The 22,203-nt window shown below is 39.4% G+C and overlaps 2 protein-coding genes across 2 annotated transcripts in view; one reads left to right on the top strand and one right to left on the bottom strand.

Annotated features, from left to right (window-relative positions):
* The window catches only part of KCNIP1 (potassium voltage-gated channel interacting protein 1), a 226,951-nt gene that overhangs the window by 6,000 nt on the left and 198,748 nt on the right, over window positions 1–22,203 (top strand). The gene's annotated exons all lie outside the window — the stretch shown is intronic.
* On the bottom strand, window positions 1,077–12,368 carry KCNMB1 (potassium calcium-activated channel subfamily M regulatory beta subunit 1). The gene is made up of 4 exons (XM_023936169.2): window positions 12,178–12,368; window positions 6,347–6,512; window positions 4,730–4,925; window positions 1,077–3,232 (listed from the first exon to the last, which is right to left on the bottom strand). The coding sequence occupies exons 2-4, from the start codon at window positions 6,481–6,483 to the stop codon at window positions 2,963–2,965; spliced, it is 603 nt and encodes a 200-aa protein (XP_023791937.1). The 5' UTR covers window positions 6,484–6,512; window positions 12,178–12,368; the 3' UTR covers window positions 1,077–2,962.

The following is a 22,203-nucleotide window of genomic DNA, read 5'->3' as shown; positions in this document are numbered from 1 at the left end:
TGACTTAGAGAAGATCCTGGAACTACAGAAGCTTCACCGTTCAGTACCTGGTCCTAACTTTACCCAGTGAAACTCTTCAGTTTCATTACATGATGGGGACTTTTGCGTGCTGTGACTGTGATTTTTGTTTTGCTCCTTAAAAAAGCCAGCTTATTTAATGACATGTTCTTCATAATGATCAGGCTTTGAGCCACTAAGCAAAGTACACCTCTGTTTGGCATATTACATGTTTGCATGCCTATGAGAAATGAACTGCAAATAAAACTATCTCTTCTGCGAAGGCTGTACTAAAGGAATCTGAATATATGTACATGCACTGCACTTCTGTCATCAAGAGCAAGATGAATTTTAAAAACTGAGAGTAAGTGATAATGCTCTAGTCTCCCTTTTAAAACTTTATAAACCTCTGCCTCTAAACTAATATCTGTGCAAGCATATAGCTGCATGTTGCTGCTAGAAATTTATTAGAAACTTAATTATTTGCAATGGTATAGCTCTGAAAGAGTCAAGTCCTTATTGACTGCTCTCTCAGGATTTGGTAGCTGCCTCTGAGGCCAGGATCTTTGGATTCTCAAGAGCACTGTATGATAGAGCAATAGTTGCCTGACAGAGTTTAAGAAATACAAGCTACAGAATGTTAATGTAGTAGCTTGTTCAGAGTAGCTCTGCTTTCTCAAACAGAGGACTGTAGGATGCAGTATATTTGAGAGTTTTACAGGACATAAAAATAGAAAATTGCAGCTTGTATGTTGGACGATGAGGTTTATTGTAACTTTTCTTCCCAGACATAATTTGTATCAATTGTTTGCTTTGAAAAGTAAAGTTGGAGTGTAGGGGTTTTTATGTTGCATATTGGCTCTTCACCATTACTTTATGGTATTGCATAGTATTTTCTTTGTTTCAATATTTTTTTTCTATAAATGCCTATAAGAGGATGTATTACACTAAAATAGAAATGCAGAAATATCTTGTTACAAATGACTCTGTAGTAATGCAAAAAACCCCTTTATAAATGGAAGTGGAACATAGTAATATAATGTGGAAATAGAAATGATGATTAATGACAGGCATCAAGCTTTTCTTCAGTGAAAAGTGCATTTTTATTGGTTGATCAGCCTCATCATACATGGAACAGGTACTGTAGTTGCTGTTTTGCTCTTTTGAAGGAGAGCAAAGGAAGGGATGAAAGTTCCAAGGTGAAATAATGCTAGTCACGTGGCAGGAGGCTGCATGGCATGTTTCTGATGTACATGGCCGAGTCCCCTTCCTAAAAGTAGGCTTTTAGTGGAGGGTTTCACTGGTGACTTGCTACTGCTATATCCAAAAGTGAATTGAAGTGAGGTAGGTCTCATTAAAGTACTAAGATGTGGTTGAAAGTTATAAAAATGTAAGCTATTCTTTCTTCCATTAATTCAATGCATTAGGGCTTTTCTAAGTTTAGTTTGAACTGGCTAATATTTTTTTCCAATCAGACTTGTTGACTGTTATTTCCTTAAGTCTTTTCCTATCACATGTGTGGTGAGAAAGCTTGTACCAGTTTTGCCCCAGATGACAGTCAAATATAGTATGCAAGAAATATCTCATGTTCACCTATGTCCAATGACAATTTGAAATTTGGCTGAGAGAAACAGTTATTTTTAGAGAACAGAGAAAGTCTCTCTACATGCACCAGAACATTCCTAGATGTCTTGGCTCTGGAAACAAACATATCTTTTTTGTGAAATATCTTGGTGCTAGTTTATTAAGACATCAGAGATGTATTTCACTTGTGGTTTAAGAATGGTATTCCTCAATTAAGTGTTCCTACAAAAACATGACAAACCACGAGCAGCTTGCTTCTCCCCTCTCCTCTTCCCCACTTAGATCTGGAGAGGAGTACTGGAGGCACAAAATGCAAACATCATGGGTTGCGATAAGAGCAATTTACTGGAAACATCAATGAAAAGACAATGAACAGTAATAGCAACAATACTAATAAAAGAGTGTACAGGAAACGATTTCTATCAGAGTTCTCACTCCTGACAATACCTGACCATTCCCTCTGCTTTGCTACCCCAGCTGGCAGGCAGCTCTTTCCCAGAAAAGGAGGTGAGGTGCTACAGAATAACCTCTGGGTCCTGGCCATGCAGGCCCTCTGGGCTACTGCAGAATTAACCCTGTCTTGGCCAGAACCAGGACACTACATTCCTTATATCATAACTTCCTTTTTGTATCAGTTTTATAATCTATACAAGTGGCAGCCACGTAATCTTCCTTGAGTGGCACACTTGTTTCAAATAAGGCAAGGCTAAGATTTGAGTTCAATAGAAAAACATACTTTTAGTATAGGCTTCTATACCATACCTTGTATTTTATGCATATATTGCTTTATATACAATTGGCGTCAGATGATTAGAGTGCAAGTTTTGTAGAGTCTGTATGTGTGTTTTTGTTTTGAGGGGCTTTCTCTCTTCCCTTTCCCAAGATCCATGATAAAAAATACACCTTTTTTGCACCATAACAAAGCTGCTTTTCTCAACAGATGAGTATGCCATGAGTACATACTCTATTAGTGTATAAGGGTATAAAGGGTGTGTCTGCCAGTGATGATGTATATGGATCTGGCACTAACTGATCTCAACCAGACAGAAAACTAGCACTCCATCTAAAATGTGAAAGAGTTTAGTAGTAAATGTGAATAGTAGCTTTGTAAAGCAGCTGCATCTCCTAAAGCTCAAGGAAACAACAGAATAACAAAGTCTGTGTGTTTATTATGTATTTTCAGGCATTCCTGGGAATTGGTTTTATATTTTGTCCTTGCATAATGGGTTGCCATCTGTGATGGTTGCTATTCAATTTTTTGGAATGCCTGCCCTTGAATCGACACCTGGTATATTAAGAGTCACAAAATGCCAGTAAGGCAGAACAAATGCACGTTAATATCTTCCTACAATTGCAACAATCTTTGCTAGATATGTATTTTTTACTGCCAAGCAGAAAGAACAGAAACATACTGACTAATTTTTACCAGAACAATAATCAGACATCCGCCAGTAAACATGAGCGTAGGCCAGAGGAAAGCAAAGAGAAGGCCTTTGGAGGGATAAAGTCTGCTTAAAATGACGTTGGTCTGTGCTCCTCCTGGGTCATAGTAACATGGGAAAGTCTGGTATTTTTTGAAATTGCTTGCAATTGTTTCTATTCGTGCCTTAACGTCTTTAGAGTTCTCCAACTTGTCTGGGACGTATGAGCACTGAAATAAGAGATCAAGGTGATTCATTATAACAAATACTCCAATACAAAGTTTTTAGTTAAGTCAGACTGGGTGAAAAAAATCATGCTAGTGCTGACAAAATCTTCTGTGGTTTGGCATCCCTGGAGATTGTCTTGGTTTCATTATGTTCATTTGCTATGCCATGCTTCCCTCTTTCCATCAGTATGTCTATGCCCCCAATCCGCATATTTATGTATTGGAGTTATGTTGCTGGAAACCAATAACATACATGCTCAAAAAAAACCCTGCTGTCTTTGACACTGTCACTTCATAATTACAGTGCCAAGCTCCAATTATTAACAGAGCTTCTGGGCACTGCCACAGCAGGAAAGTGTTGTGCAGAAATTCACACTGGCTTGTCAGTGTGCACGAGAATGAAGTTGTTTCGCTGCACACTTCTGGTTGTAAATAGTAGAAAAATACAACAAGCATGGCTGTTGGAGGCTTCCTACTTGTCCTTGTAAAACAGAGCTATTTGGACCTGTAGTAATAATGCAGAATTATTTAGTTTTCAGTGGAAATAGACTTTGAAGCAGTAATTTTGTTGTTGTTGTTCATAAACTTTTTTTTTCCCTGCAGTATTATTTTTTGTATATAATAATGCTTGAATGTACTAAACTGGAACCTGGCCAGGGCAAAAGTGGGGATGGGTCCTGACCTGAAAATTTTACTTGCATTAATGCAAGTAGGTAGGACATCAAGAAGTTGCCTCCCCTTTCAGTGAACAAGACTCATTTCAATCTATAGTTGGTAATTTCTGTTTGCTGCTTCGTCACATGTAGCTTCCCCTGAGACATTTTAAAGATAGGCATTGGCTAGAAAAATTCTCTTCAGCTGAAGAAATCTATGCTATTAGGTTTGCACTGTGGGAAGCTCTAATCCATATAAATGCTTTGCACTTGTAATCTGGGCATGTTTGTTCTGGATTCTGAAATTGCTGATGCAGTCTTGGGCATCCAAGATCTGAATTTTCACTGATTTGTTACTTCTTTCCATCTAAAACGTGCATCATGTTGCCATTTTCTCTTTCTTTATTTTCTGCTTCATAATATACACCTAAAAACAAGTAAAATTGGGATTTTTTTTCTTATTTTGGATGGTTTTAAACTTGATGTCTCTTGTGATAATTCAACAAGGAACTAAGCAAACCACAGCTTATAAACCATTTGTTACAATGGGTCTTCAACTGGGAAACTTACATATTTTAAAATGTTCATAAGTGTTGTATATTCATGTTGGTGTAATTCCTTAAAAAGTATTAACTTAATATTTAATGTAATGCTTAAAATAAAATCCAAAACTCTATAATTTCTGGAATGTTTTGATATTGCCTTGGCCTAAGCCCAGAGGTTAACATACAAAAGATGAGTAACTCCTGCTGTTACTGTGCTGCTCTATTTAAAAACTATCAGCCCCTCTCCTCAAAGGTGTTAGAAAGTATGCAGATAGGGAGTATGCAGTTTGTATTGTGAGTACCTCAGGATTTCGTTCCAGTGTATCTTCAGTCTGGTAGAGCATAACCTCCTGTCCTGAGGCTGTCAGATTAACCCACACCTGTAGACAGGGATAAGGAAAGATTTCCTCATCCTCTGAGCCTTCGCTGTTTGGGCAGAAAACTTTGTCCTTGATGTTGACTTTAAGTACCTTGCACACAGTTTCTGTTGTCCAAACACTACAAAAACAAAACAAATGGTATTACTTTGAAGCTCATCAGAAACATCTGTTGCGAGTTGCATGTGCAAATACATCTGTGTGTGGTGGCTTGGCTGGAGTTCATAGCTTCTTCATCCTGGTGTGATGAACTGTGCCCACCCTGAATCTGGGGCTGCATCTGGAGAAGGGCTGCTGTAGTGAGTAAGTTTGGGAAAGTATATTTGTTGTTTTTGCTGCTTTATGCTGTTGTCTTTTATGTATTCTGTGGTTTTCCAGCTAGATTCTGACCTTCCCATCTGTAGCCAGTTTCATGTTATTCAAGAAAGAAAGATTGCTATGGATTTTAAAGTTTGGTAGTAAATACCTGGAATGCAGTACGCTTCATGTCTCAGAAATACTTTGATTTCATTCAGTAAGCCTCAGAACTCAGATGAGTACCCATGTTTTTCGCCACTTCTCTTTTTCTTTATTGCATGGACCTCTTGTATAAATAAGTAGCAGGATTTTGTCTGGAAAAAGTTAATTTTGGCTGTTGCTTATCTGTTTTTCTCGGGAGTTTCTTTTTGATTATTGGTAACACATTAAATTTTGCTCACAGTAGTACACTTTGGTGACAAAGAAAGTCAAGAAACAGTCTTACTCCAGTTCTTATGAAACTACTCTGGATACATGTATGAGTCTTTTGTAATGTAACCTGAGGAATGAAAATAAATATGTGAATTACTCTGTTTTAAAGAGAATGGTTTTCTCTTTTTAAAGAAATAGTTTTGAGATTAAATGTGCTCTAGCAAGAAGAATGAGGTGGATGTCCTTGCTTTCTCTGTCATAATCTCAATATATTAACTTGTTGCTTCAATATTTTACAAATTGGTTTTGTGTCTGTAGGCAGAACTTGCAAAATTAAATAAAAGGGTGGGCATTAGTAAGTCCTTCAGCATTCATTATGTCCTGTAATATTTGATGTGGCACACTGGGTTGTTGCAAGGTGCTAATTTTTTATGATGGTTAATTTGGAAGTAAGATACAGATTCTTGCGTGAACAACTTTACCATGACTTCTGTTGCTTAATTTTTATTAAACACGACACTCTCCTGCCCATGAAAGAGCTTTTTTGAACTGTTTTTATTTATGCAAAGCTTGGCTTTTCATTATCAAGCTTTGATAGCATGGTTGGCTTTTTGATTCTGCAGTAAATGTTTCAATTCAGACTATTTTGTTCAGCTCTGAGGAGAATAATTTCCTCTCTTTTGTGCTCAGTTGTGCCTGATGAATTCTTGGCACGCTTTTTCTTTTCTGTCTTAAATCCTTGCAAGCTTTTTGAGAGCACTTTGTTTATTGTACAATATACTTACATACATTTTTATCACTGTTTTAATTATCATATATGATGCTAACAGGAAAAAGCATGGCTTTGTTTCATAAATAAATGGCTCTTATTACCTCTTAGTGTAAAATGGCACAATGGTGATTCCAATAAAAAAGTACATCATCATGGAACATGCAACCATTCCCAGTCCCAGGCAGAGGGCTCTTGTCTCCCCTCGCTTTTGTGCAGTCACCAACTTCTTTCCCAGCATGACTTAGAGTTGTGAAACGTGAACAACCTCTTTTTGGCATAAAATAAAATACAGAAAAGAAAAGGAAAACATGACAGTTATTGTAGTTATGTAACTATTTTCTGAAATATAATGTAATTGATGGAGGAATAGCCCTGTTTTTTGCCAAAACTAGAACTGAAAAAAACAAAACCAAACTTTCTGTGCTTTTTGTTATTGTTAGACTCTTTTACTTTTTAAATTTATTGTATAGTACCTTAAGAAGTACGCATGTGTTTGTGTAATCCAGGAGGTTAAGCAGAAAAACCTTATAACTTCTGGGGGAGAACTCTGTTAACAGTCCATTTGTCCTCAGCCTTAATTCAGTCGTTTTTATGTTGCTGCTTCTCTTTAGCAATGTTAGAGTTGTTTTGCTGCACATTGGTAATGACTGCGTGAAGGGAAAACCTTCCCAGAGTAGAAACCTTTATACATTATGCCTTTTCTTCTGGAGCAGTTTGAGATGGGGTTGTCTTATTTCAGAAGAACTGAAATAGATAAAAATTTAGCATTTCAGATTTCTGACTTCTGCATGTTTGCTTGGCCTTGTCCATTCAAAGGTGCTCCAGACCTGCTGTCCGAGATGTATTGGTGTAGCTCTGGGGAACTAACTCTTGGGCAGAGCTATCTGAACCTGAGCTCAGAACTGACTGGCATTAGCCCCTCCACCCTTGACAAAGAGCATTTTAAATTATCCACCTTAAATGATACATAATATTTTGTTGAAGAGAATCTGAAAATTTTTCCATGAGTCCATATGCCATTAAGTCATTAAGAGTGACATATAGGTTTCTATAGAAATAGTCCAGAACTTTCACTGCAAATTCAACCCATCACCAGTATCTGCTGCAGATACTGCAGTATCTGACAGGTGTGATTGCAGATTTGTGGGTTTTTGTGTTTTCATGAAAATTTGGCAAAATTTTCTCCTGTCTTAATGGAAATGACAAGACTGGCAATATTTGTGTGGGCTTTTGGGGATAAGAGAGGAGAACAAAGCTGGAGAAAAAGGAAATATTACCTTCATGTCAAATCAGTTTTTCTTTCTGTTCTGCACAAGGCAGTGATGCACAGCTTTATGTAGTGCATTTTCAGGATTTTAGTTTCAGGTGTGTGCAACTTTTTAGTGTTTATCCTTACTGGCTGGCCTTCAGAATGGCATGGTTCCTATCTAAATCTGTGTTCAGACTTAAATTTATATACAGTGTAAGACAAGCACAAACCAAAGCTGGCAAATAGGCTCTTCAGGTTATCTGTGAGCAGATGGTCTCCAGCTGCAACAGGCTGGCAGAGCTTTGGTGTGACTGCAAGTAGTACCATACTGAATTTGGTGAAGGATGAGATAGCCCTCAAAGATCATCAGCTCTTAAAGGAATGAGTGGAAATATATTCTGAATGTTCTTTACTTTTCTGCTACTTATGGTTTTAACTGGTAAAAGTGCCTCCCTTTAACTGTTTAATGACCAAAGGGAAAAGGTATTTGAAAATTAACATCCTGCTGTTTTTAGACTGCTATCACACCTGAATGTTAGTTCTATTAGCAGTAAAAATAGAGATGTCTGTGGACAGTAAAACAACTTTGGTCATTTAGCGTAACTTCTGGTTAGTTGCAGATTTTAAGTATATATTTTGAAGCCTTCAAAGTGGAACCCTATTTTTATGTGTCCCTAGAAGCTAAACAGGTTACTTTTAAAATACTGAATTTTGTCCACTTCCATATATGTCTACTTTAAATAAAACATACACATCCACTGTGAATTTTGTATAGAGCATTTTGAGTGGAATTGTTTTTCTAATGATCATGTAGAATTCACTGATATTATAAGAAGCATCTCAATTTGAAAATTGCCATAGATGAACTTTCCCTGTTTACTGCCATTTGAGTTTAATACAGAATGTGAGCTAATGCCCTTAAGTGAGGCTGTACTATGTTTTGCTTAGTCAGTGGGTCTGTAGGTAGAAAATGCGGTATCAAATGCTCCCAGCACACTCATGCTGTGCCTGCATACTCACACCTAACTACGTGAAGAGGTGTGTGCAGCAAGGAAGTTTGCACAGAAAGTATCAGTGACTGTGCCCTGGAACCTTCTATCATTTCTTTTTGTTTGGAAAATGGGAAATAACACTTAAAAAACCCTAAAGAATTTCAAACTACTTAGAATATTGGAACACGGTGCAACACAGTTCCTTAGTACCAATTATTATTAAGCTGGCTCTCCTTTACTTATTGTGCAGCTTGGTCAGAGGGGAAAGTGGAATAAAGGAACATTATCAGCCCTGGAGCACAGGCCCTGAGACCAAATGGTACTGGAGCATCAGGTCCTTATATGATGGTGAGATAATGATAGATGACTGAAAACCTGTATTATTAACAAGAAATTCTTACATATAGTAACAATGATTAATCTTTACTTTTCTGTGAGAAATTGAAAAAAATGAAAGACTGGTACTGCCACTGTGACTTGTGCAAAACTTCAAGTGTCCTAGAGCTGTTAACATATTGAATTTTGATGAAGCATAACATTTACAGAGCTGTCCCACTTGTATTGAGAAACAGTGGGTTAATCAACCCGCTTGTTATATGGAAAACAAGAACTGTGGGACTGTTAATCAAAGAATTACTAAGAAATCTAATTGACCCAAAAGTCTGCTTGAATTCCAGCCACACATGAAATGGATGTACCACTAAACTCATCTTCCTAATAATATAAAACCAGCAGACCATCACTTTAAGACACAAAAGGAAATTGTATGTGTTAACTGGAAATTCTTGACCAGTGGCTCAGAGGTTAAGTTCCGTGTTCTTCCCCATCCAGACACCAAAAAGACTGTGTGACCCTGGGTCTCTGCAAGGGCTGCTAAATGATGCTGTTTGCCTTTGCTCGCCCAGTTCAGATAACTGCTCTACCCCAAAGGGAATAAGTACATGTAAATTATGCAGAGAATGTTAACAAGAAGAGTTAATCTAAAAATATCACCCTAAGTGCTTCTATAGACATAAAAAATAATCAGCTAGGTCTTCAGGCAATGCAAAACAGGGGTGCTTATATCATTGTGCATTGCTGTAGCAAAGTAGCTGTAAATGTGGTCCCTAAAACTGAAATACATATTTTCTGGTGCATTTTTTTCTGCTTTCAAATGTAGAAGACAAGAAAAATCTGTAACACTAATTCATGCATGTGCAGAAGAATTTAAGAGGAAACACAAGACTGCAAAGGAAATCCATGTGCTTTTTTTTTCTTTCTTACATAAACATTCCTATGTACTACTGCTCCTGAAAATCCTTAATTTTCTGGCTCTCAAGACAAAGCAAAGTTGCATAAATATAACCATATTTACTTGGAATTTCATCATTGTTTTAAAATTTATTTTTTTCACATTAAAAGAATCTTCTGTCTCCTTACTCCATGTACATTAGAAGGAGTGTAGAAATAGCTGATTTAGTGTTTCATCTGACAAACTGTTAAATCTTTTAAAATTAAGCACTGCAGAAGACTTGATTGGCTGAGAAAGTTTGAGTAAAATTGAATTGGAAGATTGTGAAGTGTACAAAGCAAGGCTTAGTCCAGCCTTCAAGAGAAAATGTAAATGTATTTTTGTGCTGAAAATTTTATGCCATGGTTCCATATTTACTAGGAGTGTATAAACTGCAAATGTTTTGATAATGTTCTCTCTGCCTGATTTCTTCAATCCAGTTAAACTATACAGTATAGCTGTGCAATTTCAATGTATAATGATTGCATTCATAGCTGCTAGATAATCTTAGGGATGCCATCCGCTCAGGTTTGGAGTAGTCCCCTGTTTTAATTATAGAGAGATATTTGATGCTTGCTCTACCTCCTCCTACTCTCCTATCTTTTGAGGAGTTTCCAGTGGTGTGACTTTAGTGAGTTCGGATGGGACCTCTCTCTCAAGCTATTCCAGATTGCTCTTAATTTGGGTATGGTATGAATAGCACTGATGAATTTATCTTGCTTGCAGAAGAAGGGCTGCTAAATCTGACTCTTATATTTAAGCTGGGAATAAATATTAACAGTGACGTAGTCTTGTGTTTTTTTGGTTTGGTTTTTCTTTGAGCTGATTGATCCCACACTATAGGATGAATCTCCAGTGAACACTTACGTATTGCTTTCAGATGAACATTATATTCTAATACAGCATCATACCAAGAAGAGTGATACAAGTAATCCACATCTCTGAAGTGCTGAGGACTTTTTAAACAGGCCTGTACCCTTTGGCCTCTACTGCTTTGTACATGCAAAAAAGCCATTTGTTTTCTCCTGTCAAATGCCAACTTAAGCCACCTTGTTTTATTCTCAAAACACCTTATATAGACAAAATAAAAATTGCCAGTTTTGCTAGATTTGTGAGAGGAGCACAATAATTGACATAAATTATAAATATAAATTATAAATTATAAATAAATTACAGTCTATTGGCCAAATGCTTTTTGTGAGAACCAGTAGGTAAAAGTTTTAGCTTTATAAATATGAGCTCTGTACTACTTACGTTACTGGAACAGAGCTCATATTTACATATTTAGGAATGTCTCCAGGTAGAGTTAGTTGGATCATTCACACCTACTTATTTGTGTTTCTGTGGGCACTTCAACACTGCTTAGATTCTTCCTTTCTGTTTCAATCCTATGCTCATCATTTTCTCACCTGCTACCCCACAACTTACAACAGGCTGTAGTCAAAATTGCATTTGTGTTAGCACTTTCTTTCCCTTTCCCCACCCTCTGTTTCATCCTCTAGCCATTACAGGCTTTTCTGGTTGGTACTGGGGGCATGCTTAGCCAGGGAACACATTTTTTTCATTACTTAATAAGCTTTTTGTGTGTCTGGGACCACAAATACTGTATGTTACAGACTGAGGTGATGCTGAGCCTAGATGGAAAAGTGCACAGAAAAATTTCTTATGTGGTTGTCTTTGAAACCCGAACCAGCAATATTTTGACTGTGTAACATGACAAAACTGTTTATTTTATGAAATATGCTGTATCATTTTGCTTTGTTACTGAACTGTTTACCGACTGTGCCACTAGAGTGAATTAAAGTAGTTAGCTTTTTTAATTGTCTAAAAAATATGCAGTTGTTCAAGACTAACTCTGTTAGCTTTTAAACATGATGGTTCTTTAAAAAACTAAAAATGGGGGGGAAAAAAAGACAAGTTACTTGCTTAGTTCAGCTGTTCTGGAATCTTTCTGGAGTACTTTTTTCTTTGATTCTGTGCTGTAGACAGCTGCACAGAAGGAAACAGTTCAAAAGTAGATTTTTGGGAAGCCTTCAAGAGTTCATGTTCCTGGTTCCTCTCTAACTTAGGGATAGGTAAGTACAACCTCTTGAGTAATGCTGAACACCCAAAGCCATGAAAATTCTAAGACTAAAGGTGCATTTACCATTAAAATGAATAAGAACTATGGTCTTGTATGAGCTACAGGTTGTTAATTTGTGAAAATATTATTGCTACCTTTGCTTACAGTTGTGAAGAATGATCAGATTGCACCCAGTTACAAAAGAGAGAACTCAGTCTGCATGCAGAAAAGTTATCTGTGCTGTCCTTCATAGTGCTGCAGATATAGAAAGCCTTTTGCTTCCCAAAACACTGTACTTTGAAAGCCACAAACCTATCACATGTTCCCAAGGAAAAACAGTTGTTTAGAAATATACTCACAGTTTTTGATGAAAAGCTGCTTTCTCTGATGAAAAAAATCTGTTACATGACAGACTTAGGATAGTAGTGGAGCCCAGAGCTGAAAGTGATTTTTTTTTCTTTCTTTCCTGTACTTCTCTGGATTTGCTTTGCTGTGGCTGAACTCCTAACTTAGTTCCCCTGTTACAAAGTCTTTTGTAACCATAAATGGTAAGGTATGAAAGAGCACTGTCCTTTTGAAAATTAATTGCTGGAAACCAGGAAGCCACAATACTAGAACTGAGCTTTCTTATACTCTAGGGCCCCTTTATGACACATTCTGGTGGATTAGTTAAACTATGGGCCTACTCCCTTTGTACAACTCTTTTAGTTTAGAAATCTGACAGATCTTTTGGGTAAGATTTAAGGAACTGAACTGTATTGATGACCTGTGGTATTGATTCCTAATAACCTGAGCCATTACCAGCTGTGTGGGAATGCTTTATTGCCACTCTTTTCAGGGAATTTGGATGCAACAGGTGCTAAAATTCTGACTGTACATTCAGACCCTTATAGATAAGAACATCCAGCATGCCACAGGTACATTAGTGTCTAGTATGTTCCTCTAGCCAAAAAGCCAAGCCTATTCCTGGATAACTCCTAGCACAGAGCTTCAGAGAACAGGGGTTTTGTTTTTGTTTTTTTGAGAGAGAGTGAAACTCTATTATTGGGAGTCTAAAGGAACTTAGACGAGTTAATCCAGTAGAATCATTAGGAGAAAATTGTAAACAAGGGTAGGATGTTTGCCCCTCCCTCTCTGCTTTAGGTATCTCGTAATTAGCTTTTTCAGTTTCAGCTATTCTTCTAAACTTTCTTCTGGTAAAAGATTTGAAGTTGACAAGCTCAGAATGTTCATGCTGTTAAAAGATAATTGATGAATCTCCTTCAGTAGGACCCATGTGGAGTGCTGGATCCATTCATGGAGGTATGCTGGAAGGAGAGAGCAGCATCCTGGCGCTGGACCCCAGCTTCACCACAGCTACAACCAAGGGATTCACAGCCACAAGCAGCTACACAGCAGAGGGAGGCGCAGGATGTCCACAGAGGGAACCAAGGTCTTCACCTTACCACCAGCCCAGAAAGACAAGCACCTTTAGTCCCACTGTGAACTGCTTCAAACCCACTGGTGTTCAGACATGAACCAGGCTAGCTGAATTGAATTTGTGTTATGGTCAGATTTACTTTGTCCAGGCCAGGTGTACTGTGACAATACTATGACAGGAACAGTCACATATTGAAAATTATATGAGTCAGAAGCACAAGGTGCTAAATATGGGCATGCCTACATCAAGCACAGGCAAACTATAGGACTGGCTGCTTCCTTTAAAGTATCTACATTAACTGTTTGCTGGATTTGCTGTTAACTCACCAATTTCATGAGAGTTGAGAATGTCCTCAAGACATTTTTACACAGATACTTTACCATTAATTTTGAATGGTTTGTTTAGCTTCCAACTTCACAGCGTGGTGGCTGTGAAGTTCTGATGACTCCCTGAGTGGAAGAGAGCTGTTCTGTGATGAGCGTCCCCTAGACATGTCATACCTGCAGTAAAGCTTAATTGCTGTTATTCCTCTTCAAAGTTACTGATAACTCTCTAACTACTGTGTCTTGAAACTGAAGCTACAGAGGATTCTTAGCTGTTTGCTGCATCCAGCTGTCTGTGGGTACACACAGCGTTCAGAGAAAAGGAGCATGTTTTTCAGTCAGAGAGTAAGTGCATATGTGCTTTCTCAGTCTGGATCTGGTGTGTAATCAGTTCTTAATAATGCTATTCCAGGTAGAGAAGCTCTCAATGATAAAAAGAAAAAATCTAACCATCACCACAAAAAACTCCAATCCACAAAACCTATAAAATCAAACAAACATCACAAAGTAAACTTAGAACTGTGGATTTAGAAGTATTAAGCAATATTGTTGTTTATCCTTGCTTTATTAAATAGGCACAAGGAGGTAAGTGTCTATGCCTAGCAAGGGGAAGGTGATCAGTTGACTGGCTCTAGAGAATTTCTGCCCTGTACTCTGCTCAGTTTATAGTCAGAAGCACAAGGGAGGCATTGCTCCAAGACCATGTCCTCTTCCACCTTACTCCTTTTGTCTGCTACTGTGACTTGTGCTATCTCACTGTTACATGCTGATCTGTATCAACAGTAGCAGCAAACCTGGATAACACATTTTCAGCATAGTTAGAATCTGGGGAAAGGGACATGCCACTCTTGGATGGAAGTTGGACTGAGCTGTATGTAAAACAGTTGTTGCAGGCTTTTGTAGCAGTTTGAAAGAAGAGCAGTGATGGATACTTCTGTTTTCAGAGGGTTTCAGAAGATCAGTAGATGAGCAAGTGTGATTTTTGTGAAAGGACTGCTAGGCTGGATGTGTTTTCTCTATCTCCTTCACTCTCAGAAAGATTTGGTGCCATGTCCTTTTGCTGTGACCCGTGTAAAGGTGTGTGGTTTCACATGCCTTCAAGTGCAAGAAGTGCCAGAGAAACAGACTGTTAGATAACATATTTCCTAGCAGAGAAACTCCAGGTACTGGGAATATGACTGCCCTTTTCATTTTAATTTCTCCTTGCTTACCCCATGAGCACATACGTACACTGCTGCAGCTAGTCCCTCTTGCATGTCCTAAGCCTGAGATTTGGGAATTCCTAGATGTTCAGAAGGCAGAAGACAGTGCTGCCTGCTGTCTGCATCCTACAATCCATCCTGGTGGAAGGAAGAGGCTGCCTGAGGGGTTAAGACAGACCCTTCAGCACAAACTGAGGTACCCTGGAAGAGGCTATGCTTCTGCAGCCCTGGCTTTTGCTCTGTAGGGCACAGGCTGAGCTTAGACTTGGATTTCAGGCTGTTGATTGCAACAGAGCAACTATATTTCTTATTCAGCATTCTAGGGAGTAAATATTTGGTTCACATCACTTTACAACTTGAACAGGGAACAGAATGAGGCATGAGGACAAGGTAATAAAAGACTGAACCTCATTTTGAAATCATTCGTACCTAGCATAATTTACAATTTCATAGAAACAAGAGCAAAGGCCTGAATGTAATTTAGTACAAACACACTTTAAGCAATGCAAGTTAGTGCACTTTGCATTGAGGTGCCAGAACCAAGGGGACTCTGCAACTCCCTGCTGCCCTCGCAGCACCCTCAGGACAGCAGCTGGGATTGGCTAAGGGTGGCTCTCCAGGGAAAGCAGTGACTTGCAGCTGGGCTTGGGAAGGACAGAGGCTTCCTTGTAGCTGGGCTGTGCTGGCTGTGCTAGCTGCAGTGGCACTTTGTGGTTTCCGACAGCAGAGGGTAGTGTTACCTGTGTCTGGAAACAGAGGCTGCTTCAAAATGATTGCTCTATTCAGCCTGTTTAATTCAAACTGCTAGGGAGTTAAACATTTATGGCAGATGTATACATGCATCTTTACTGAAAATATTTTTTCTGTGAATGAGATACACAGCCCATTAGTTCTTTAACTCTGTACCACAGTACTGATATTTAGCTTGTAAAGCTTCCCAGGCTGCTATTTTCTGAGAGCATTCCTGTGTAGTAGCTTCCTCTAGTAGCATTTTGCCTTGCTGCTTTATTTTGGGTAGAATTCGATTTTTTCAAATGTCACATCTTTTACAGAAATACATTTCCTCTGATGACTGCCTCCCACATGAGGCATGAGAACAAATTTGCAGTATGACCCACTTAAAGACAACTGTGTAATTACTGCTCCCAACTACTCGGTACCCCTGGTAGGTGATTCTGAGATCTCCATGCTGACAGAGAGCTGTGGACAGGAGCCCCCCACCTCACATGTGCCCCTGGGTCCTGCAGCCTCTGGGCAATGCCACACACACAGAGGCCAGCTGATGCTGTGGTGACCCAGCTGATGCTGTGGTGTTGTTTGACTTGGCAGAGGAGTCTGTGTTGTTAGTTCATTTTTGAGGAAACAGTGATGGCTCCCAGCCAGCTAAATGCTGTATTCCTTGAGCCAAGGTGCGTGCTATGTCCCTTGGGCCTCCTGTATGCCTCTAGCATCAGCCTTGTCATTATTGAGCTAACAGGGTGTTGTGGTTTGACTCTGGCTGGATGTCAGGCACCCACAAAAGCCACTCGCTCACCCCCCTCTGCAGCTGGACAGAGAGGAGAAAATAAAACTAAGGGTTCATGAGTTGAGATAAGGACTGGGAGTGATTGTTCACTAAATACCATTAAGGGCAAAAAAAAATCTCAATTTAGAGATATAAAGTAAATTGATTGCTAACAAAATCAGAGAAGGGTAATGAGAAGCAAAACAAGCCCCTAAAACCACCTTCCCCCATCCCTCTCTCTTTTCCAGCTGTACCTCCTAACCCAGCAGTAGGAAGAGGCAGGGAATGGGGGTTATGGTCAGTCCATCACTCACAGCTTTTCCCATTGCTCAGGGATGGGAGTTGTTCCCCTTGCTGCACTGTGAGGTCCTTCCCATGAGGGACAGTTCTCTCTGGACTACTCTGATGTGGCTCCATCTCATGTGCAACAGTTCCTTTTGACTTGCTGAAACTTGAGTCTCTCCCCTGGGTAACAGCCCTCCCAAAATTGCTGTGGTGTGGGTCACTCTTCCACAGGGTGCAGTCCTCCAAGGACAGGCTGCTCCAACATGGGAGCAGGGGCCCTCTCTTCATGAGTCTCCCACTGGATCACAGCCTCCCCTCAGGCATCTTCCTGCTCCAGCATGGGCACCTCCTTCACGGGCTATGGATGGATCTCTGCATTCCCTGTGGATCTGCCTGGGTTGTAGGGGCACAGCTGCTTCACCATGGTCTTCACCATGGCCTGCAGAGGAATCTTGGCTCCGGTTCCTAAATTGCCTCCTCCCCCTCCCTCTCCACTGATCTTGGTGTCTCCGTGTTGTTCTCCTCTCACATACTCTCACTGCACTCTTCTCTGACTGGAAAATTACAAATGAGCCACAAACTTAGTTTTTCTTTCTTCTTAAATCTGTTATCACAGAGGCATTGCCACCATCTCTAATTGGCCCACTCTTGGCCAGAGGCATGTCCACATTTGGAGCTGCCAGAGACTGGCTCTACCAGACATGGTGGAAGCTTCTAGTAACTTCCGTGGCCTCTGTGGCCCTCACACTACCAAGAAAAAAGCCATGGAAAACCAACACACAGGGTAACGTGGCATTGTCAAGACAGGAAGAAATAGTAAAACTGAAAGCCAGCTGTTTCAAAGTAAAGTAATAGGAAAGTCAAACCAACTTCATAGATAGCTTTGGGATATGTACTTCTGCATGTTGAGATGCCCTAGATTTTTAAGGGTCTATTTATACTTGAAAGCTGGATCTGTTGTTTCCTGTTCTGTGATTTTGACCAGGTGTTGTGACTTGGCCTGTGCTGAAGGACATGGAGACATGGGGCATGACTAGACTTTTTTCTTCTGCTTTTGGTGTCTGAATATCACATAGTGGCAGTTACCTTGGGAACAGTTGGACTCAAAGATCTTGAAGGTATTTTCCAACTGAAATTATTCTATGATGCCGTGAAAGATGACAGACTGAGCTCTCGATCTGATTGAGTGTGGAAAACCATTGTTTGGCAATTATTTGCCTTGATTTATAATTTACTTTGAAAAATCTAAGTCATCCCTAGATGTGATTTTTCTGTATCTAACAGTGTGCTTGGAAGCAATATTGTCTGAGGGCTAAGGGAAGAAAAGAGTTTGTACAAACCCATTAATGATTTCCATGGGATGTTTTAATGCCACAAGGCAGGAATCAGATAGGAAAGGGTAGAATATAAACTGAGGGTGTCTCCCACTTTCATCTCCAGGTTGCATCAAAGTTGTGTAAGCACCTCTTTACACACATTTACAATTGCCCAATTTAGAGATAGCACTGATTTTTGTATTCAGAAATCAAGTACCTAAGACAAGTTTCAGGTTAAAAAAAAAAAAAAAGAAATTCTCTTGGCAACTTCATGATCCTGGACCAAGGTTTCACACAGCAAATGTGTAGTGCTGAAGATCCTGTAGCCATTTGGGGTCTTTCTCTTCATACAAGTTGCAAGAGTGAGATTTTCAAACTGTATGTCAAAGGGCAGGACTGAGGAAATGCTGACATCTAGTTTCATTTGTTTGCACCATTATTTAGTGTTTGAGATTTAAAAAATATTTTAACACTCTTTCCTTCTCATGTTGTTAGTTTTGAAATTGCAACATCACTTTTAAAACAATTTTTTTGCATGCAGTCATGCATATTTTCTTTATATATTTTTATCTTGATTACGCCCCTCTTTTGCTCCATGTCTTATTTTAGAGTTTGGTTTTTTTAATTTAAAAATTGGCTACTTGCTGAAAATAGCTTGATGCCAGCTTTGGTTAGAATTGTATTCTGAAAAACTTCCTTAATATATTATACAATGGCATATTTTTCTCTATTATGATGTGATTCTTTTATTTTAAAAGCTGAATTACTCAGCTTTGAACTACTGCTCAAAGAGAAAGAGAAATTAAAATGAGTAAATGCAGATGAACTTGTAAACCTTGTTTAAGTCATTTCTGCTTTGCTGGAGAGGTACTTGGACTCTACCTACATGGTGTCAGTCAGCCCAGGACACTGAATAAAGTTGCAGATGGGTTTATATGATGTGTTATGTGGTTGTAAACTCCTGGGGCTGCTAGTGACATGTCCCAGCAAGCTGCTGTACATCTCTGCTCTGCTGTCTTGTCCCATTCTACCTCACTATAATGATGCCTTTATGCTAAAATATAGTTGCTGGCTCTGCAATCAGTTCTGCAGAGTTTGGTTTTGTTTTCCGAAGAGTACTTGGAAATATTCATGACCATGCAAGTAATACCTGTCTGTACCTGTCATGTAATCTTCCAAAGCTAAATATTTATTTTCTTAAAGCAAATACTACAGACAGCCCTGTAGTATTGAAATTTCACCATGCTGAGCCTGCTCTGCATAAATCTCAGCTCCCCAGGCAAGAGCTACTCAGCTGGAGACAGTGGTAGCTCTAGGCCCCGCAGTAAACACAGACATCCAGGGAGTATTGCAACCACAATCTTTCTGTGTGTTTCTAGAGTGTAAAGAATTGTCTGAACAGCAAAGTCTGTGTAAGATTGCTGGTGGACAATCTACAAGGTTCCCTTCTGCCAGAGCAGCAGTGAGAAGATTGTCCTGCTTGTGCAAGAAAGCAGCAAACATGCCTAACTGGATTCAGATTTCTGTTGATTTGTGGCTGTGCCTTGCTCCTTGGATGATTTGCATATCACTTTCCACATTTGTTTTATTTCTCAATCATTTCTGGACAGTTTAGATATGGTGCAAAAGAGGAATTTGTTGACTGAAAAGTGAGAAAATAGAATTCTCATCTGCAAAGTTTTGAGCGAAGTTTGTAATTATTGCTAGGAGAGGTCAAAAAGTTCCTCTGAGAGGCTAAACAACCCAGCTGCCCAGAAGAGGTCCTAGAGAAATATGCTTCATCCCCAGGATGTCCCTATCTGCTGTCCTAGATGACTTTCATCGCTTCTTGATTGTACCTGCCTGTGTTCTGGAATGTAGCTGCCAAGCACGATATTCTTTTCTAAATAATTTCTCATTTTGCGCTTCATGAATATATAATTTTTTCCATTAGACTCCAGCAGTTATCCCCTATGGTTCTGCTGACCATAGTTGTGCTCCTTTCATCATGAAGAATAAACAAATGAACTCAAGGATGGGGAGGAGGAATAATGCATTTCAGAGTCAGAAGGCACAATTGTGCCATCATCTATGCATAGTTTCCGCAGCTTTCTTCAGGTTCCGTCTTCCTTTGTATGAGGTTATGATAGATTGCCATTTAAGAAAACAAAGAGAAACACCTAAAGAAGTTAAAACTGCAGAAGGCTAATGGGAGTTTGTCTCCTAGCCAACAGCTGGCCATTTCTAAGAATTGACAGCAGTTTTGACCATTGAAAAGTGAGATCAACATGTGAACACCACCTTAAGACCTAAGCCTGGGAATTTCTTTGTTTCTTTTTCTCTGGCTGTGAAAGGTAACAGAGCTCCAGCTGGCTTCCCGTCCCCGGCCCGGCCCAGCCCATACGGCCCGGGCAGGGGCTGGGCTGGGCCTGCCGCAGCTCCCGGCCGGGAGATGGGGCCTGTGGGGCTTGCCCCGGGCTCTGTCTGGGCCAGGCCGGTCTCTGGCTCGGCGGCAGTTTTTGCTGTGACTGAATTCACCAGAAACTGCAGAGGAAAGAAAGAAAAAGCTCTTGACCTGCGGCAGGCTGAGACAGTGACCACACTCTCCAGAGCAGCCATGAAGAATCTTCCATCTCAGACAGCTCCCGCTGCTGCTCCAGCAGAGATCACAGAACCATCTTCAAAGCCTGGGCAAGATTTTAACCTTTTCATTACCCAGATGAGACTTGCAGATTAATCCTTTTTTCCAGAGAAAGAAAGAGAGAGTAATCAACATGTAAAGAGACTTTATAAACTATCAGAGACAGTAAAGAAAAGGATTAAGCTTCAGAAGAGGTAGAGAATAAGGAGATGCTTTAATTAAGCTGAAATATTTTTTCTGTTGAAGCTATGGAGATGGACAATAGTGTTCTGAAAAAACTCCTTTTTTTCAAAAAACTCCTCAGAGTATATTGGGAAGAACGGAGTGTTGAAAGTGTGGATTTTGAGCAAAAGGTGGAGTAATTGTGATACAGTGAGGTGCTGGAACAGAAAGAGAAGTAATAGTTGAAGATTTGGGGCCACTTGAGGCAAAGAGAAAACTTCTGTTTTCCAGGGAGGCTCACAGAGACAGATGAAGAGAACTTTTGCCTTTGAATAACTCATCCTTAAAAATGACATCCCCAGACTCATGACCCATAACACACCTCAGAGTGATGTGAAATGGGCGGAGAAAATCTGATGACGGATTTCCAGGCAGCTGGCATCAGAGAAATAAGAAACTATAACAGAAATAGTTTTCTTGTGAGAAACTCCATAGATTAGCAGAAGACTTCTGTTTCTCTACAAAGACTGATGAAAAGACTCTAATAGGCATTGGGACTGATTTAAACACCATAGATTCAAGTTTTTTGTCTCTATGTTGTCATGTGAACAAAGAAATGGTTGAGTAGTGGGGGAGAAAGAGGTTTTCTGGAAGTTATTCTGGTTTTCTTATTCTTGTAGTTCTGTTAATAAACTTTATTCCTTTTAAGTTTTAAGCCTGTTTTGCTCTTGTTCTAATCCACATCTCACAGCAAGAAATAAGTAAGTTTTCTAGTAATTTTTTTAGTTGCTGCTTTAAAACCACGACAGAGGTTCTGCTTGTGGTCCTATTTGGCCAGGATACTGATGAAACTCAGAATCTGTGTTAATAATTGGGTTCATTGAAATTCATTAACTTTTCAACTGATCTTCTAAGTAGTTTCCACCAATTTTTTCTAACTTTTATGTTGGGTCTGCAAGTTCTTTTCTGTCATGCAGAACTCATTAATTTCAGTGAAATTTTGTTTTGAAGTTTTGTATTCATTCACACCCATAATAGGAAATCAAAACCACGAGTTTCTTTCTGCATAAGTGTGTATGTTGATGTCCTTTGGCAGGCTGTGTCCTGGCAGCAAGGAGAAATGTCTGCTCTTGCTACAGTAGCACTGCTGATTATGAAAGGGTCATGATAATGATTTCTTTGTGTAAACTTGGTTATTCATATCCAAGTTTCTGGTTTATGTTCATTTGAGCCAAAGTATATGACCTGAGTTTTCCAAAACTCATGTGTACCAGCATAATCTTCAAATTACAAACAAGACAGTGAAGTGACATACTGCTCCCCTGAGCCTGGGGAGAGCTGGACAGAATGTGAACTGTAGTGTCTGCTTGCTGAGTTTGAAATATGCTGAGGAAATAATGACCTGAGATGTTTAGAACTGCTTGAAGGGTTTTGAAGCCACATTCCTTTTAAAATAATAGTATAAACTCTCTTAACTTTAAGAAACACTATAGCACATAAGCAGTAGTGACAACAGCAGCACTGCCCTGTGATCATATGCATAGCTCCAGATG

This window comes from Cyanistes caeruleus, chromosome 15, assembly GCF_971803275.1.
Source record: "Cyanistes caeruleus chromosome 15, bCyaCae1.hap1.1, whole genome shotgun sequence".
Lineage (NCBI taxonomy): Eukaryota > Metazoa > Chordata > Aves > Passeriformes > Paridae > Cyanistes > Cyanistes caeruleus.
The sequence above is the reverse complement of the archived record's forward strand: the minus strand, read 5'-3'. Positions and strand labels throughout refer to the sequence as shown.

Bases quoted from the DNA above. Each gene is read 5' to 3' on its own strand.
- KCNMB1 (XM_023936169.2), bottom strand. From the start codon at position 6,483: ATGCTGGGAAAGAAGTTGGTGACTGCACAAAAGCGAGGGGAGACAAGA. The intron at 4,926-6,346 runs GTAATAAGAGCC...TTGTTTTTGTAG, and splicing joins GTGCCATTTTACACTAAGAG to TGTTTGGACAACAGAAACTG. The intron at 3,233-4,729 runs GTACTCACAATA...CTCTTATTTCAG, and splicing joins CACTGGAACGAAATCCTGAG to TGCTCATACGTCCCAGACAA.